The sequence below is a fragment of the Nannobrachium achirus genome, assembly GCF_963921795.1.
Source record: "Nannobrachium achirus genome assembly, chromosome: 15".
In the NCBI taxonomy this organism is placed as follows: Eukaryota; Metazoa; Chordata; class Actinopteri; order Myctophiformes; family Myctophidae; genus Nannobrachium; species Nannobrachium achirus.
In genome coordinates this window covers 49,777,882-49,797,644 of record NC_137822.1, presented here as the reverse complement: position 1 = coordinate 49,797,644, position 19,763 = coordinate 49,777,882, and the positions used below count along the sequence as shown (strand labels likewise).

At 41.0% G+C, this 19,763-nt stretch overlaps 1 protein-coding gene across 1 annotated transcript in view; it reads left to right on the top strand.

Moving 5' to 3' along the window:
• Positions 1-3,612: 3,612 nt before the first annotated feature.
• Positions 3,613-19,763, top strand: part of myo5b (myosin VB) — a 125,423-nt gene continuing 109,272 nt past the window's right edge. The window contains exon 1 of the mRNA XM_080742969.1: positions 3,613-3,966. Within this exon, the coding sequence (XP_080599095.1) occupies positions 3,940-3,966 (27 nt within the window). The 5' untranslated portion in view covers positions 3,613-3,939. The remainder of the gene's footprint in view (positions 3,967-19,763) is intronic.

The window sequence follows — 19,763 nt, the reverse complement described above, 5'->3', positions numbered from 1 at the left end:
TTGTAATAACTGCTTCTTTCATGTCAAAGAGCCCTAAAATGATGTTGTTAAAGAATGCAACATTTTTCTAAGTTAAATAGCAGAAATATAGAAGCTCGCTGCTCGCTGTGTGGCATGAAGTGATGCGGAATGTTATATGGAAACTTCTCCTAGTTGTTTAAATGTTTCAGAAACAGTTCATTCATTCATTTATCAAAGTGGTTGTTGTGTTCATGCCGTAGAATGTGTCCAATCATCTTCCATCTCCTTAGCTTCACTTCTTTGAGTTTCACCCATGCTGAACAGTACCTCTGAGAGCTCCTGGAACCCTCTGATCCCACCAGACTCCTCAGATGTGCTGACGAACAGCTGCTGGTCCAGCTGATTCCTAAAAAAAACTAGCCTACTAGAGGGGCCCGCGCTTTCGCGGCTGCAGCCCCCAGGCTATGGAACAGCCTGCCTTTTTCGATTAGGACTGCTCCATCCATAAGTGTTTTTAAATCTCAAAACTCACCTATTTTCTTTAGCTTTTAATTTCACCTGAGGTCCTTTTTTAATGTTTATTTAAATAATGCACATGTGTTGGGCTCTTGTTGCCTTTTTATTGTTTGCTCCTGCTCTCACTGCTCTGCACAGCACTTTGGTCAATTACGGTTGTTTTAAATGCGCTTTATAAATCAAGTTTGATTTGATTTGAACAGGTGGAAGGGGTTGTGATGTGGGCTGATAACCCGCACCCGAAAAAAAAAAAAAGAAAAAAAAATTATTACAGAAACCAGAAGCAGAGACTGTAGTCAAATCCACCCTAAATCCAATTAATTTCTCAAATACGATCTTTTGGTCCGACTGTTCACACTGCATGTGCAAGTGACCAACCCTTGTGGAACCAAATGGACCCATGTATCATCATTAGTATCATTACTAAGTGATGCTGTGCATATACTGTAGACTCAGTCCAGTAATACAAGCATTCTGACCTGACCAAATTATTTCATAGCAAAACTATTCTTTCTTTGTGCTCATATTGTATTAAACATGTATGTGAATAATAATGTATTAAACATGTGTATGTCAATAATAATGTATTAAACATGTGTATGTCAATAATAATGTATTAAACATGTGTATGTCTCAAACCTGGAGTATATGATCATACCTTTAGGCGGTGGGTTCGTGATGATGTCACCTCTTTTTGTACTATAATGGATGACAAAGGATTAATGAGTTTTCAAAAAATCAAAAAAGCATGTCGACTACAAACAATAACTAATAAGGACTTATTTAGATATTTTCAACTACGGGAGTATTTTAGGGAAGAGGTGGTGTCGTCCGAGCCTGCGGCTGCGAGTGATGATTTGTTAAAGGTTTTTGTCCAGGCCTATAAAACGGAGTCCAAAAGATCAGTATCTAAATTGTATAATGGCTTGGTATTGTCCAGAACTAACTCCACAGAGTATATTAGGAGCAAGTGGGAAAAAGACCTGGAGATAAGTATTACCACAGAAAATATGTGCAACACACAGTGTACATCCACCAGCTCAAGAATGTGGAGGGAGTTCTGTTGGAAGAATTTGGTTAGATTTTTCATAACACCCCAAATTAAATCAAACCAATTGAAAGTTGCTCAGCCATGCTGGAGACAGTGTGGTCACATGGGGGTGGGCCATGCTCACATCTTCTGGTCGTGCCCTAAAATTGAAGAGTAGCCTATTGGAAGGATGTAGGCTACATTCCATCATGGGTAAGATAATGTCTTTTGAGTTGCCTCTGAATTGTACTTTGCTATTACTTGGAAATATCCCAGAAGAGATTTTAACACCTGATAAATACTTAATTAAGATTTTCCTAGCTGCAAGCAAAAAGGCGATTAGGCCTACACGTCGCTGGTTACAACAGGATCCTCCAACTAAAGAAGATTGGATTTCTATTATAAAAGAAATATACACTATGGAAAGGCTAACTTCTTAGACTACAAGAGGACAAATCAGACAAATATTGGGAAAAATTGATTCTCTTTCAACAGCCCATGGACATTGCTTAGAATAGAGACATTGTACTGAAGATTGTATCTTTAATTGTCGACATAAGATGTGCAGCCCACCCTGTTCAATGTTTTGTTTTTGTTTTTCTGTCTTGTTTCTTTTGTTTTCTTTTGGTAGTTGTTTTCTCTCTGTTTGCCTTGTTTGGCCTCGTGTTTTGTGTGTTTAATAAAAATTGAGTAAAAAAAAAAAAAAATGTGTATGTCAATAATAATGTAGTAAACATGTGTATGTCAATAATATTGTATTAAACATGTGTATGTCAATAATATTGTATTAAACATGTGTATGTCAATAATAATGTCCAGCAGTGCATGTACAGCTATGTTTACAGCCTGTCAACAGTCTTTATCAGCTCATTATATCACTGACCTGTGGCATACTGTAGTTATGACATAGAGCCAGGAGATGGCACTGTTCGATCATTCTCAGTGGTGGAAAAAAGTAGTAGTCTTTACTCAATCCATTGTTAGCGTTTGGTTTTGCACTAAAACATACCCACAAAACATGCTTTGTGATGACCTGGAAAAGTGTCTATGGTAGTTTTCAGACCTAAAGCTTGATTTTTGGAGTAAAACAAATGCTTGCAGTGGATTCAGAATTGTAGGGTCTCAGGGTGCTGAGTTACTCTCAGCCATTTAACTCAGCTCTTTGGTTGACTGGTAACTTACGGGTCTTTTGTTCTGATGCGACCCGGGTTGGCCTCCTGGTCACTACAGAATCACAGAAAATCACCTAGTTTGACCTCTCACATGCTAGTGCTACTCAAAGCAGATTTGTCTTTCTTTCTTTCTTTCTTTCTTTCTTTCTTTTATAGTAGTAAGGTGAAATCGACCCCGCTTCCGTGCATCACTGTATAAGCACAGGAAAAAGTACAGTTTCATGACTGCTGTTACAATAAGGTTAAAAGTAGATCCAGTAAGCTTTTTGCCTTATTTAGACAGGAACCACTTTATGTATCTCATAGCCTGAACCACTGAAAGACAGACTGATAGAACACAATGCTATGCAGAGGATATCATCAATAACAAAAGACAGTCATGAAGAGGAAAAATAAAAGAAAGAATAAAATAAATAAAACATATTTACAGTGGAAAAGGGGAGCTAAGAATGGGCTTAGTTTATTTACAAGTCTCGAGTGGAAGCCGTCTGTATTAAAGTGACTTTTCAGACCTCAGAAAACTGAGTTTCAGTCTTTGTGAGGTGTGTTTATCTACACAGCTTTACAAACACATTGAAGACATTATTCACAGATTGGACAATCATCACTCTGATAATATTCCATTGTTTTTTTTGTTAACAACAGCCCCCCCTAGCGGCCGCCTGCGGCACAGACCTCATTCCAAAGAGAACAGGAGGGGGCGGGGCGGACCTCCCACTCTGATTGGTGTCTGGAGCCGGTGGGCGGGGCTTAGAGCTGTAGCAGACCAATAGGTGATCAGATCTAAACACCTGGGAAACAAGCAGGGCTTGGAGATCCATTCATCCAAGGCAGAGCAGGAAGTACCTGTTGTTGCTGTTGTGAGATCTGTTGTGTTGAGGAGATCTGTTTATTAATGCCGCTTTGATCTTTTATGTTTTCGCGCGGGTGTTTCGCGCGTACATTAAAAGGATAAATACACACTTCTTATGAAAACACACACTACTGGATGTGTGTGAGTGTGTGCGTGCGTGTGAGTGTATGTGTGTGTAACTCTACGTGTTGTTGCTGCACCTGTCCGTGACGCTGATTGTTGAAAAGGACAAGCTTTTTTTTTTAAACTTTTATATTTTTTTATATCATTTGATAAGAGCGGTGGATCTATAAATCTGATGGAGAGGATTACACTTTTTTGTCTGTGAATAATTTATATCGATCACAATGACAGTGATTGATTTATAGTGTTTTTTGTTGTAACTTATTATTGTTGACATCGCCGTCATGTCAGTGAACGACTTGTACACCAAGGTAAGACATGACATCATTGATTAATTAATCCATGTGATCAGAGGTGTTAATTAAGATCATTTAAATGAACATCAGAGTGATTTAAATCCAGGGATCTTGACTCTAATAATGAATGGAAGGTTGTTGTGTTTGAGAACAGTGGCGTCAGTTCGGAAAAGGTAAGGTATGGCAACATGACTGGTGTAAGACACCAGTCATGTTGCCATACCTTAAGAAGTACATTCTATTTGTCCCCCTAGTTTCTATGGTTTCTTGGTCTGGATATGGCAGCCTGGAATGGTTGTTCAAGTAACTTGGCAAGTTAGTAAACGTGCCACAATACCTTGTTAAAGTGACCATTTTGTTAAATTGTTGTAGTTATTTTACTGTAATTTAACAACATAATACTGATAGACAAAGAGAGAGACATTCATGGATTTATATTTAATTTTAAAGGCAACTTTTATTTCCCCCCCTGGACCCAGGGTATGGCAGCTGCTGCATACCCCTGCCATACCCAATTGACGCCCCTGTTTGAGAAGCAAAGTGTTGCGGATCAAAGCTTTATTCACACTGTAGAACAGAACATTAAAACCACCTTCACAGAGTTTACTAAAATAATGTATCCAGAAATGTGTCCTATAAATGTATCCATATTTGGTTACTCTCTGTAACATTGGATACACTGTGAGTTACACATGGATACATTCACTTAACTGGTGATTTATTTAGCTGCCTGGCAAAGTGTGTGTGTGTGTGTGTGTGTGTGTGTGTGTGTGTGTGTGTGTGTGTGTGTGTGTGTGTGTGTGTGTGTGTGTGTGTGTGTGTTTATATCGCGTCCATAAACTGCTATGCAGACACATTAGTTGATGTCTTCTGTAAACTAAGAAATAGACTATCAGGGGTCTTCAACGGTTTTAGACCCCTTAGCTGAGAGAGAGATGAAGCAGGGACCCCTTAGTTGAGAGAGAGATGAAGCAGGGACCCCTTAGCTGAGAGAGAGATGAAGCAGGGACCCCTTAGTTGAGAGAGAGATGAAGCAGGGACCCCTTAGCTGAGAGAGAGATGAAGCAGGGACCCCTTAGTTGAGAGAGAGATGAAGCAGGGACCCCTTAGCTGAGAGAGAGATGAAGCAGGGACCCCTTAGTTGAGAGAGAGATGAAGCAGGGACCCCTTAGCTGAGAGAGAGATGAAGCAGGGACCCCTTAGTTGAGAGAGAGATGAAGCAGGGACCCCTTAGCTGAGAGAGAGATGAAGCAGGGACCCCTTAGTTGGGAGAGAGATGAAGCAGGGACCCCTTAGTTGGGAGAGAGATGAAGCAGGGACCCCTTAGCTGAGAGAGAGATGAAGCAGGGACCCCTTAGTTGAGAGAGAGATGAAGCAGGGACCCCTTAGCTGAGAGAGAGATGAAGCAGGGACCCCTTAGTTGAGAGAGAGATGAAGCAGGGACCCCTTAGTTGAGAGAGAGATGGAGAGACAGATGAAGCAGGGACCCCTTAGTTGAGAGAGAGATGAAGCAGGGACCCCTTAGCTGAGAGAGAGATGGAGCAGGGACCCCTTAGCTGAGAGAGATATGAAGCAGGGACCCCTTAGCTGAGAGAGAGATGAAGCAGGGACCCCTTAGCTGAGAGAGAGATGAAGCAGGGACCCCTTAGCAGAGAGAGAGATGAAGCAGGGACCCCTTAGTTGAGAGAGAGAGATGAAGCAGATCATCAGAAAATAGCAGATCTACATGCTCACAACGGCTCGCGTTGCGAGGCGTTGTGAGCATGTAGATCGGCTATTTTCACAATGCATATTTGGCCAATATTTAATTTGTCATTTTTATTAAAAAGTCCTTAATTTGTCACTTTAGAAATGTGCAGATCAAATCACACCTAAACTTTATTGAGAGAGAGAAAAAAATGTTGCACATTAAGTTAATCATCTGGGGACCCCCCCAAAATCATTTGGGGACTCCCCCTGGGGGTCCCGACCCACAGGTTGAGAACCACTGCTCTACAGTACCTTGCATTTGTGTAAAATATGTCAATCATTCTCCTGAGATCCAGTTTATATCACGAGGAGAACTGGATTGAATATCTGATTCCATTGTAGGACAGGTTCTAGGAGAATATGACACGTTGTGAGCTTGTAGATCTGCTATTTCTGGTGCAGACACTTGGCTGAAAAAAGAACGCACCAAGTACAGAGACCTGAGTTGTAGAAGTGGTTAAACTGAAGTGATGTTGATGAATTACAAATCGGTGTTGATTTCGTCGACTAAAACTATGACGAAAAATGTTCGTTGACGAAAACTAAATAGAAACTAAATAAAAACTAAGCTATGACGACAAAAACTATGACTAATATATTGGCAATTTTGACAACAAATAAAAAACTAGACTAAAATGTCACGGTAGGGACTAGTGGAGAAGAGATCCAGTAGAACTAAAAGACAAGTCATTTTATGTTTGGTTGCACTCGGGTGTTGCACTCTGAAAATAGCAGATCTACAAGCTCACAACGCGTCGACGCGTTGTGAGCTTGTAGATCTGCTATTTACACACTTGCAACCAAGTGTGTAAAATCAGCCATTTAAGACACCATCAAGGCCCGCCAGAAATGTTTTGTCGACAAAATCAACTGTACATTTAATCGACTAAAATATTATGACATTTAGTCGACTAAAACTAGACTAGAACTAAAACATTTCAGATGACTAAAATATGACTAAAACTAAATCGCATTTTATTCAAAAGACTGCAACTGAAACTAAATCAAAAATGTGCTGCCAAACACTGTTCTAAATATTATCACAGTATTCTGAGGCCCCCTGGACTGGCATGACGGCACCCTAGGGTGCTACCACACCCACTCTGGGAACCCCTGCCTCATAGCCTCTGTACTTGGTCTGCTCTTTTTTCCCTCTACACCCCAGACCTCTTTACAGAAAATTGCAGATCTATAAGCTGCTGTGAGGCTTTTCTTTGTGTCTAATGTTCCCCTCAGAATGCTGGTGTTCATGTGGTTAATGGAAATACAACTAGAAAGATGCAAAGATGCATTCTGGGAAACTGCAAGTGTGGTTGCTGTGAGGCGAGGTGCAATAGTCCGAGCGTTTCAGGCAAGAATCGTGCACTTTATGAAAGAAGCATGAAATTTGGCACACAGTTAGAACATGCCATATGGAACATTTTTGGCCATAGGGGCATCGCAGATTTGTCTTGGGAAACTTGTGGGAGCCAATTAAAGTTAGGCTCTCATAGACTTTACTATATAGTAAAATAATACAAAAAATAAATATGCTTTAAGTAGCATGTGAGGGGTCAAACTAGGTGTTGTTCGGGATTCTGAATCCAATGCAGGCATTTGTTTTGCACGAAAAACATTCCTTTCCGAGAAAGGGACGCCAACAAACTGTGAAAAGTGATGACTCATCAATAAACCATAGTTTTATCACTTTTATGGTGTCTGTTTTTAGCCCAAGGAATGTTTTCCGTGCAAAACAAATGTTTGCATTGGATTCAGAATCATGAAAAAAACCTTGTTTGACCCCTCACATGCTACTTAAAGCATATTTATTTTTTGTATTATTTTACTCTATAGTAAAGTCTATGAGAGCCCAACTTTAATTGGCTCCCACAAGTTTCCCAAGACAAATCTGCGATGCCCCTATAGCCAAAAATGTTCCATATGGCATGTTCTAACTGTGTGCCAAATGTCATGCTTCTTTCATAAAGTGCACGATTCCATCAAAATACTGCCCGAAACGCCTGCACTATGAGTCCTATTCAGTGTGGGTCCTTCACATTGAATGCTTCATTCAGCCTTAATGTGTCCAAGGCTAGCAGATTGAGTCTTTTAAGTGTTGAGATTCGGTTCGGTACAAGCTCACAACACCAGGCATTTTGGCCAAGTTTGACAATTTTCCCCCCTTATAGTTTGTTGATTACTTTTGAGTTTTGACCTAGTATTGGTCTCATTTTATATTCCATTTCAGAGGTATTAAAAGGTCATAAAAGTCTTAAGGGGGTTCCACACGGTACGCGGTTTCCGTCAGGGCTGCCGCTAGGATCAGCGGTGGCCGCACCGCGGTGAGACACAAACACACTCGCTCAGTGAGTAAACGCTGCGCGGGATTTCACAAAGATGAACACAATCCATCTCTCAAAGCCCGCGTACGCATGCACAAACCAGCACGCTGGCGGTGGATTTTTCACGGGACCGCGCCCGCTCTCCTCGCCGCCCCAAAACATCGCTGCGCGGCCGAAAAAGCCGCCCGCCTCTCATTGAAAATGGTGACCGCGTATCGTGTGGAACCCCCTTTACTTTTCACTACTATACTAACTGTAGTTAGGGAGGGAGAAAACAATGTTGCAATATTAAGCTAATCATCTGGTGAACACACACACACACACACACACACACACACACACACACACACACACACACACACACACCCCAAATAATCCAAATCCTTCACCTCCATCTGCCGTGCCAAGCAGCCGTTGCCAGGTCTGCTCATTACAAGCGACTCTGAGCTTGTTTTCTCATCTCTGTGAGAAGTTGCTTGTAAACAATAGTCTCAGTATCCACCGATTAGTCAGGGAAAATGATCAGAATACCTGTCAAATCTGGGAATAAATTCCTTACCAAACGATTTCTTCAGCAATGTGTTGGTGAAGGTGTCTAGTAACATATCTAACAAAGATTGAAATTCAACATCCCTAGGAGAATCTTTGTCAGCTAGTGTAATTCTGGAGGGAGAAGAGTCTCGGATGAGTGTATTTTTGTCCTGGGGTTTTTAGCGAGGGTTCTGTCAGCATCCCTGTCAGGTTCTCCCAGCATGCATTGCCAACAGGATGCATTTGCAACGTGTATTAATTAATTAGCCAGGATTACAGTTTGTCTAACAGTTACATTCTACTGGTTCTTTTAGGATTACAGTTTGTCCAACAGTTACATTCTACTGGTTCTTTTAGGATTACAGTTTGTCCAACAGTTACATTCTACTGGTTCCTTGTGGAAAAGATCATCACAGCAGCTCCGCTCCTTCCAGCAGCACCATTCAAAGAAAAGGAACCAAATGGACCCTTAAAGGTTCCATATTTGTACACTCTCAGAGTTATGGGGGTCCAGGGTTCTCAAAGTGGGGTCTGGGGACCCACAGGGGGCCCCCCAGCCAAACCAGAAACTGTTTGCATTTTTTAACAGATTTTATTTAATAATTTAATACTAGAGTTATGGGGGTCCAGGGTTCTCAAAGTGGGGTCTGGGGACCCACAGGGGGCCCCCCAGCCAAACCAGAAACTGTTTGCATTTTTTAACAGATTTTATTTAATAATTTAATACTGTACGCTAGCATGATTGTAGGGATTACAGTGAGGACACTTATGAATACTACGGTACATGCGCACACACACACACACACACACACACACACACACACACACACACACACACACACACACACACACACACACACACACACACACACAGCAGTAGCCCGGGGGTAGGGTTCACACCCTGTGTGACTGAGGTGTGTTTACATTCTTCTGTGAAGTGACTTCTCACCTTTCTGTGAATATTATATATTACTAGAAGCTGCGTCTAGTCGGCGACCTGGCCAACTCGGAACAATGTAAATAGGGAATGAATGCCCCGCCCTTTAGGACCCGTTTTGACCCGTTTTGACCATCTGTCTGCCTGTGTCCATTTATGCCCATATATGGAGATATCTGTATCTGTCTGTCTGTCTGTCGGCGTCCATTTTATGTCCATATATGGAGATCACTGCAGTTATAGTTCTGGGTCCATTTTATGCCCAGATATGGAGATATCTGTCTATCTGCGTCCATTTTATGCCCATATATGGAGATCTTTGACCAACTGTTTGCCTCTGTCCATTTATGTCCATATATGGAAATATCTGTATCTGTCTGTCTGCAATCCATTTTATGCCCATATATGGGGGCATTCATTTTATGCCCATATATGGAGAACGCGCGTGCCCGTGGGACGAACGGTTCTCGAGATACGCGGATTACATACATACATACACACTCACAGAGATTTTTTGTTGACTCATGTGGCGTACGTGATGTCAGAGCCTTTTATGAAGTGATGTCACAATGAGTCAGAGCTTTCGCCGATTTCCTCCGGAACAGCCTGATGTCAACAATCAACCCCGCATAAGGAGATTCCGAACGTTTCGCGCCGGTTCGGGAAAACCGCGCGTCGGGTCGGGTCGAGACCCGGCACTGCACTCCGTGCCGCGGCGGGGAACGCGCGTGCCGAATCTGAAGCCGGTGGGACGAACGGTTCTCGAGATACGCGGATTACAGACACACAGACAGACAGACACGCAGAGACTTCTCGCATTTATAGATAGATAATAATAATATTATATTAACACATTTAACTTTAACTACAGTAAAGTTGTATCATATTAATAGTGAATATAAAGTTGTATCATATTAATCCTACAGGCTCACAATTCATTCACATTTTTGTTCAATTCAAAGGAGCTTTATTGGCATGAGAAAACATACGTTGCCAAAGCAAGTGTCAAAATATAGTAAAAACTATTGAAAAAGGGGACATAATAGAGTTGGAGGGGGTAGAGCATTGTGTGGTTACCGGTATATATATATATATATATATATATATATATATATATACAGGATATAAAGTTTTTTTTTTTAAACAAAATCCAGACATCTTTTGCAGTCACGTTGGGACAAATAGCATAGTTTTCTTCTCATGGAAACCAATTTAGAACCGGTACACATGATTGTGTATTATTATTTTAAGCTTTAACAATTGAAAAACAGCAGATATACAAGCTCACAGCACAGCAATGAGTGCCGCGCTGTGAGCTTGTAGATCTGCTATTTTTTTTAAATAATGAAATTTTGAATTTTGACCCGATTTTCACCCGATTTTATAAGTGTCTTTTGAATCCTTCTAAGGTTTTTTCAAAACCCCATGTTTCTATGTCAGCAATCTGGCCAGCCATCGTCAAAGAAAAGGTCTTATTCACTTAACTGGAGCTCAGTTAGTCTGTTCTTGAGTAGTCTCGCGTGGCCAGACTGTTGCCTCGGCGATTTGGTCAAATGCTCCCGGCATACAGTCTGGCAGACGGAAATAGAAACGATGAGTGCGAGATGAAGCTGAAGTGAAGCCCCCACGTCACTTCCGTTTCAGTCTCACATCACACATTTATCATTATATAAATAAAAATCATATAAGCATGTTTAGCTTGCTGCTTAGCAGAAATGACATTTTAAAATATATATTTTTGAACGTTAATGCCCGTTTTCGATACTCGCCGTTAGGGAGCTGCTGTTCCAGACTCTATATAGCATTCAGAGATTGTGGAATAGTTGTCTGGCTACGCGAGACTAGTTCTTGAGAGACTACTATGTCAGTGGTTCTCAAACCTTTTCATGTGAAGGACTCCCAAAATGATGTTTATTTGGCCACAGACCCCCATCTCAAAATATTGTATCAGGGACCTCCCAGGAGCAAATATTTGAGTTACAAATGTTCACTTTTAAAAAAGATATATTCAAAGACAAAAAATCGTCACAGCTGTGAGCTTGTAGATCTGCTATTTTTTAATAGTTATAGCATTTAATAATTCTAGGCCTAAATGGGTAAAATCGTAGCCTACATAAAGACAGTCTGTTTATACTGTATGTACAGTAGGTCTAGATGTCACTACATCAGGGGTCTTCAACGTTTTCAGGCCAAGGACCCCTTAGTTGAGAGAGAGATGAAGCAGGGACCCCTTAGTTGAGAGAGAGATGAAGCAGGGACCCCTTAGTTGAGAGAGAGATGAAGCAGGGACCCCTTAGTTGAGAGAGAGATGAAGCAGGGACCCCTTAGTTGAGAGAGAGAGATGAAGCAGGGACCCCTTAGCTGAGAGAGAGATGAAGCAGGGACCCCCACAACCTGTTCATAGATTCCATATAGTTTCATTGTTAACAGCACAATCATCAGTGTATTTTGGATTCATGTCAATGTGTGTTTTCAGATATTTAACCACTTGAACCGTCAATACTTAATAAACTTGACCTTTCACTCTGTACTTAGTCTGCTCTTTTTCCCCTCTCCACCAAAGCTCTTTGCCGAAAATATTAATATATTTTTTTGGCTAAAGTTCTCAGAATATGGACGCTAGGGTTCAAGTGGTTCATATAAAAAAGGAGGAAAAAAAGTTTCTATCACTCGAAGATTTGGAGGACCCCCTGTAGTAACTCTGAGGACCCCCTAGGGGTCCCGGACCCCCTGTTGAAGACCCCTGCACTACATCATTACATTACATTTACAAAACTTTAAATGTGACATTCTGCATAAGGAGTACTTTTACTTTAAGTACATTTTGATACCAATACTTGTGTACTTTTGTAACAGAGTATTTCTATTGCAGTATGGATACTTTTACTCGAGTAAAGATATATGAGTAGTTTTTCCACCCCTCCCCTTCTATTGTTTATAATGTGTTGTTGTGTAACTGGGTCAAAGCAGGTTCCCTTTACCTGTGTGTGTGTGTGTGTGTGTGTGTGTGTGTGTGTGTGTGTGTGTGTGTGTGTGCACGTTGCCACACCCAGCTCATGCCTGCAGCAGTTCCTCTCTATGCTGACACAGCACACATGGGTTGCCAGATCCTGCTTATCAAGGCTTGTTTTCCCTCTGTGTTTAAAATAGTCTCATACATGTTTATAAAGAGGTTGAAGTGGTTCCACCGGTCGCTTGTTTTCCTATGCCTGGCGGCTCGCTTCTCACGCAGAGTCTGGCAACGCTGACAGCCGAGAGTGAGAGAGACATTTAATGCATGTATGGTCAACATGTGGCCCGGGGGCCTGCATGAGGCCCTCACCTTCACTTAATACGGCCCACAGGTTAATGTAGGAATACTGGTTTATTATTGATTTCAGCTTTTTCAATTCCAAACATGGACCTTAATGACTAGTATTTTATTTCATTGTCTGTCCAATGTATTTGTATTTATGTTCATGAAGTTAACCAGTGTTGTTTTTGACAGCAACTTTTTATTTAGTTTTAGTCATAATTTAGTCACCTGAAAAGTTTTAGTTTTAGTCTAATTTTAGTCGACTAAATATCATGATTTTAGGTGACTAAATCTACAGGTGATTTAGTCGACTGAAATGTATTTTGGCAGGCCTTGATGGCATCGTAATGACTGATTTTACATGCACTTGGTTGTGTGCTGAAAATAGCAGATCTACAAGCTCACAACGCGACGCAGCGCGACGCGTTGTGAGCTTGTAGATCGGCTATTTTCATTACGCAACACCTGAGAGCAACCAAACATAAAATAACTGTCTTCTCCACTGGTCCCTCCCTAACCTTTTAGTCTAGTTTTTATTTTGTTGACGAAATTGTCGATAATATTTAGTCTTAGTTTTAGTCACCACAGCTTAGTTTTTATTTTGTTTTTATTTAGTTTTCGTCAGTGAAAAAAATGCAGTCGACACTCGACAAACATTTTTCGTCATAGTTTTAGATGACGAAATCAACACTGAAGTTAACATAAGTATAACTAAATGCATATGAAATTAAATACAATTTTTACTTCTCAGGATTCAAAAACAGCAGATCTACAAGCTCTCACAGGGCTTAAGTGTTTATCATTATAGGCTGTGCTGTAATATAATCCTGGAATAGGGCCAAGCATTATCATAATCATAAAAAGCAATCATATTTGAACTGGGGACCCCCCAAATAATCATAGTTGAACTGGGGACCCCCCAAAATAATCATATTTGAACTGGGGACCCCCACATGATCCTATCTTCACCATAGCTGTTGTCATAGAAACAGATGAAACAGTGTAGCGTTGATTATGCTCTATTTCACTGGTCGTCAGATTGGTCCGTGGATCCCCTGCTAAATGTGTACACATGGAACCAAATGGACCCTTACAGCTCTGTGACTCTGAGAGTGTACAAATGGAACCAAATGGACCCTTACAGCTCTGTGACTCTGAGAGTGTACAAATGGAACCAAATGGACCCTTACAGCTCTGTAACTCTGAGAGTGTACACATGGAACCAAACGGACCCTTACGGCTCTTGGAACCAAATGGACCCTTACAGCTCTGTGACTCTGAGAGTGTACACATGGAACCAAATGGACCCTTACAGCTCTGTGACTCTGAGAGTGTACAAATGGAACCAAATGGACCCTTACAGCTCTGTGACTCTGAGAGTGTACAAATGGAACCAAATGGACCCTTACAGCTCTGTGACTCTGAGAGTGTACAAATGGAACCAAATGGACCCTTACAGCTCTGTGACTCTTGTACAAATGGAACCAAATGGACCCTTACAGCTCTGTAACTCTCCTGTTAAAGGCCCTCATTGAAATAAAAACAGAGTTTGAGAGTCACTCTTCTGTATCAATGTTGTTGTTATTAATGGCTTTCTTTCATGTAGTAAGACGAGAAAAACAATGTTTTCATTGAGGTGTGTGTGTGCGTGTGTGTGTGTGTGTGTGCGTGTGTGCGTGTGTGTGTGTGTGTGTGTGTGTGTGTGTGTGTGTGTGTGTGTGTGTGTGTGTGTGTGTGTGTGTGTGTGTGTGTAAAAAGGTACTTGAATATTGAAGTAAAAGCATCAATACTGGACTGTAGAAATACAAGTAAAAGTCTGGAATTAAAAATTAAAAGTACAACATGATTGGTATCAAAATGTACTTAAAAGTACAAAAGTAAAAGTACTCATCGTGCACACGAACCCATTTCACACGTTTTCAAATGTATAAAGAAAACGCTAAAAAACTTTTGAAAATAGCAGATGTACAAGCTCACAATGTGTCACGGAGCTTGTAGATCTGCTATTTTCAAAATATCTATAGGGCTGAAGTAGTTAATTTGTGTTTTATTATAATTATTATCAAAATCTACAAAGTAACAAGTAACTAAAGTTTTCCGATAATTGTAGTGGAGTAAAAGTACAATATTTGCCTCTGAGATGAAGTGGAGTAGAAGTAAAATTATTGCAATTCTTATTATACTCCAGAAAAGTAAGAAAAACCTGAAAATTGTACTTAAGTACAATACTCTCTCTCTCTCTCTCTCTCTCTGTGTGTGTGTGTGTGTGTGTGTGTGTGTGTGTGTGTGTGTGTGTGTGTGTGTGTGTGTGTGTGTGTGTGTGTGTGTGTGTGTGTGTGTGTGTGTGTGTGTGTGTGTGTGTGTGTGTGTGTGTGTGTGTGTGTGTGTGTGTGTGTGAGATAGAGAGAGCATTACGTCACTCTTTCTCTCAGAACCTGTTCAGCAGCCTCTCTCTCTCTCTCTCTCTGTAGCTCCGCCCAGCATTCTGTATGCCCCGCCCCCTCAGTCCTCTCCTATTCAAATGATCACATGGTGTCGTTTACCTTCTCACTGAGAGATCCCTTCTCTGCTTCTCTGTTTCTGTCTTCTGTTGCTGCTTGAAATGTCACCACATGTTTTTACAGACAGACTAAAGGAGGGACTATTCTAGTAAATCTAGGGAAAAAATACACTCAGGTTGGACAAAATTGTATTATTTAATTTTTCATCTGATTCTGACAGGAAATTAGGTCTACTAGCCAGGATAAAAAATCTACCCTGATCTGCTCACTGCAAATACCCACAGTGGCCAAATCAAGTTGGGCTCCCATCGACTTTCTATACAGGAGAAAAATACCCAGAAAAAGAAATCTGCTTTAAGTAGGATGTGAGGGCTCTAACTAGGGCTTTGTCATGATGCTGAATCCATTGCAAGCATTTGTTTTGCACAAAAACATTCCTTGGGCTAAAAATGGCCCCAGAAAATGATTGTTTAGTGATGAAAAGTGATCACCTTTTGTGGGTGTTTTCTGGGGCCAATGAATGTTTTTTTGTGCAAAACAAATGCTTGCAATGGATTCAGCATCATGACAAACCCCTAGTTAGACCCCTCACATCCTACTTAAAGCAGATTTTTTTCCCCCTCCTGTATAGAAAGTCGATGGGAGCCCAACTTCATTTGGCCACTGTGGGTATTTGCAGTGAGCAGATTGTGGTAGATTTTTTTATCCTGGCTAGTAGACCTAATTTCCTGTCAGAATCAGTTGAAAAACTAAATAATAAAATTTTGTCCAACCACTGCCTTATATTTATCGGACTAATAGAGCATCGCAGCGGAAGTGGTTTCCTGGTGCTACTTAATATTCTCCATTCATTTTACCCATAGACTTTTACAAACATATTTATAACAATTATGTTAAGCCTCAAACCAAGCCATCCAGGATGGCAGTGAATCATGACCATACAACCTTTGATCCTATGAAAAGAACATTTTGAAAATCGCTATTTCAGTGGCGCTCAAACACTTCCATAACATTTGTAACTCAAACCTTTACTTCTGGGGGTCCTCAGAGTTACTACAGGGGGTCCTCCAAATCTTTGTGGGATCCTTTTTTCTTTATTTATAATAACCACTTGAAACCCTAGTGTCCATATTCAGAGAACTTTAGCCGAAAATAGCCGATCTACAAGCTCACAACGCCTCGCACAGCTTGTAGATCGGCTATTTTCGTTTTTTTTATTATTATTATTAGGTCAGGTTTATTAAGTATTGACGGTTCAAGTGGTTAAATATCTGAAAACACAAATTGACATGAATCCAAACAATGAAACTATATGGAATCTATGAACAGGTTGTGGGGGTCCCTGCTTCATCTCTCTCTCTGCTAAGGGGTCCCTGCTTCATCTCTCTCTCAGCTAAGGGGTCCCTGCTTCATCTCTCTCTCAACTAAGGGGTCCCTGCTTCATCTCTCTCTCAGCTAAGGGGTCCCTGCTTCATCTCTCTCTCAGCTAAGGGGTCCCTGCTTCATCTCTCTCTCAGCTAAGGGGTCCTTGGTCTATATGTTTAGAGAACATTAAGGTCACGTTCATTAGGTCAGTGGAATTCCTATCCTGACATGGAATGGAATGAATGACCCACTTAGTGTTTAACAGACAATAGAAGACCCTCCTCTGTACTGTTTGGGGGGGCAGGGGGGGGTTAGAGGGTCAGTGAAGGACTAGCCCCCCACCCCACAAACCCAGTTGTGATGCTAAATGTTAAGGAACACATAAAATGTATATGAATATGTGAAAGACAATTGACTGACTTCTCTGTAATACTGTATAAAATCTTTTTATGCTGGAAAGCATCTTCACCCTCACATAAACCCTGTCCGATCACATACAGTCCTCAGATTTGGAGCTGGCATCTGCCTATGATCTGCTCTGTTCACTTGTCAATACCCTAAAATCTCATTTGTCGTATTAATGATATTCATGATTGTTTTCTTGACAACATTCACCAGCAGCCCCTGCTCGATAAAAGCCAGCCTCACCCCAAACCCGCTGGAGGGGGTGGGGTTGACAGCATGTTTGCAGTTAAACAAAGGATTATCTACAGATTAGGATGGGTGCCACGGTATTCAGTTAAATAAAGGATTTGGATGCATGGTATTCAGCTTGAATGGTTTTATTGGAATGTGGCAGTTGTTGCTGGACCGGTTATGAATGATGACATCATTATAATGGTTATTCCACCACAGTGGAGGAATGGTTGACTGACAGCTGCTCTGACCAATGCTGGGATCTTTAGATGATTGACTGACAGCTGCTCTGACCATGCTGTGTGCTGTGGTGTTTGAGTAAAATGTCTTCTAAATCCTAATGTTTATTTATTTCTGGTGCTCAAAGTTTGTAATGTCAAGGACCCCCAACATTATATGTATTTGGCCGTGGACCCCCATCTCAAAATGTGTTCTTCCAGCCAGAGGCAAAGATCTGAGTTAAAAATGTTCACTTTAAAATAATATATATTCAAAGATTTTCACAGATTAAAAAAAAAGCAGATCTACAAGCCCATAGCGCAGCACCGAGTGCCCCGCTATGAGCTTGTAGATCTGCTATTTTTGAATAGCCTACGTATAAAATGGTTAAAGTGGTAGATGCGTTACATAATGCATAAATGCAGAACGATGTCTGGAAATATATTTGAAACCGAGACTTTTAGAAACCCATAATCTAATTGTTCTTTAATCTTTTGTTTCTGTGACCACATGAACCCTCGTGTCCTTATCCTGGCATGGCTTAATCACATGACATGACAGAAAGTATCAGATCTGCAGGCTCAGCGCATCACAATGAGACAGAGGTTTGCTGTGGAGGGGAAAAAGAAACGGACTGAGTATAGAGCCCTGAGGCGCCCCGGAGCGGTCCATTAAGCCTACATAGGGATGGATGGTTAACCATAATGTTATAGGTCAGATCACCCACACTAAGCAAAGCTCAGTGGAGCTTTATTGGCAAGAGACAACATGCGTTTACATTGGCAAAGCAAGTGTCAAAATGTAATATAAACAGTTGAAAAAGGGGAACATAATGATATATAATTAAGACCCTTTTCCACAGGCCCAACCCCACACCACTCCACACCGCCCACTTGTGCCAGGTTTTCCACTACAAGGACCTGGGTAGAGTGGTGTGAAAGTGGTACTAAACGTGGTACTAAAAAGTATCCAATCCAGAGTAGGTCTGAGCTAGGCCAAACAGGGCCAAACACTTCATAATGACTGATCACTCACTGACTTTTCATTTAGACCACCAGGATATAGTTGTAAATTGTAATACATGATGATAGATTCTATTGTGTTATAACCACTATTATAATCTATTATAGTGTATTATAATTATCATAGTAATACATTAATACTTTATAGTGTATTACAATCACAGTTATAATCCATTATAGTGTATTTTAACCCATTTAGGCCTAACCTATCAGAAATCAAATCAGAAATTAGCCTACAAAAACAAATATGTTGATACATACTGTACATGTACTGTAAGCCCCTCCCATACTCCCATACACTAAAATGTGTACCCGGCCTGAATGGGATAATTTAGGATAGTTGTAATACAAATTTATATTGTATTATAATCACAGTTAAAAGGGTCAATTTGTTCTTACCGATAGGGGTACTTTTGTGTAATGGAAAATGCAGATATTTTTATGTGGTGTGGTGTGGTGTGGTGCTAAAGCTGCAGTCGAAAAGGGGCTTTTGAGGGTGTACCACATTGTGTAAACTTGATCTATGTCACATTGTGTCCTTACATGTTATATTATACAGGGTATGAAGCATAGCAGCAATCTGTTGCAGTTCATTTAGTAAGCGATGAGGGCACCTTCACCTTAGTGTCACCCTAGTGTCACCTTATTGTCCCCACAACACATTTTCATGTAGTTTCAGTCATAGTCTTTTGAATAAAATTCCATTTAGTTTTAGTCATTTGAAATGTGTTAGTTTTAGTCGACTAAATCCACACTCGATTTTTGTTGTTGACGCCTTAATGGTATGGTAATGCCAGATTTACAGCTGTTTGCCTAAAGTAGCCCATCTACCAGCTGACAGTGGTTCAAAACCCCCACACTAACTCCCCTGTGTGGAAGAGTCCTTGAGCAAGACTCTGAGCCCCTAACTGCTCCTGATTGTAACTCCCCTGTGTGTGTGTGTGTGTGTGTGTGTGTGTGTGTGTGTGTGTGTGTGTGTGTGTGTGTGTGTGTGTGTGTGTGTGTGTGTGTGTGTGTGTGTGTGTGTGTGTGTGTGTGTGTGTGTGTGTGTGTGTGTGTGTGTGTGTGTGTGTGCGCGCGCGCGTGAATAGAGGGTATGTGTGTGACATAATCATCATAGCAGGAAGTTATGCAGGAACGCCTACTGAGTGGCAAAAACTACTTTCTGGTCTTGACAACCCAAACATCCACACAAAGTCCTTTCTGATTGCATTAAACAATGTTAAACTCACTTTG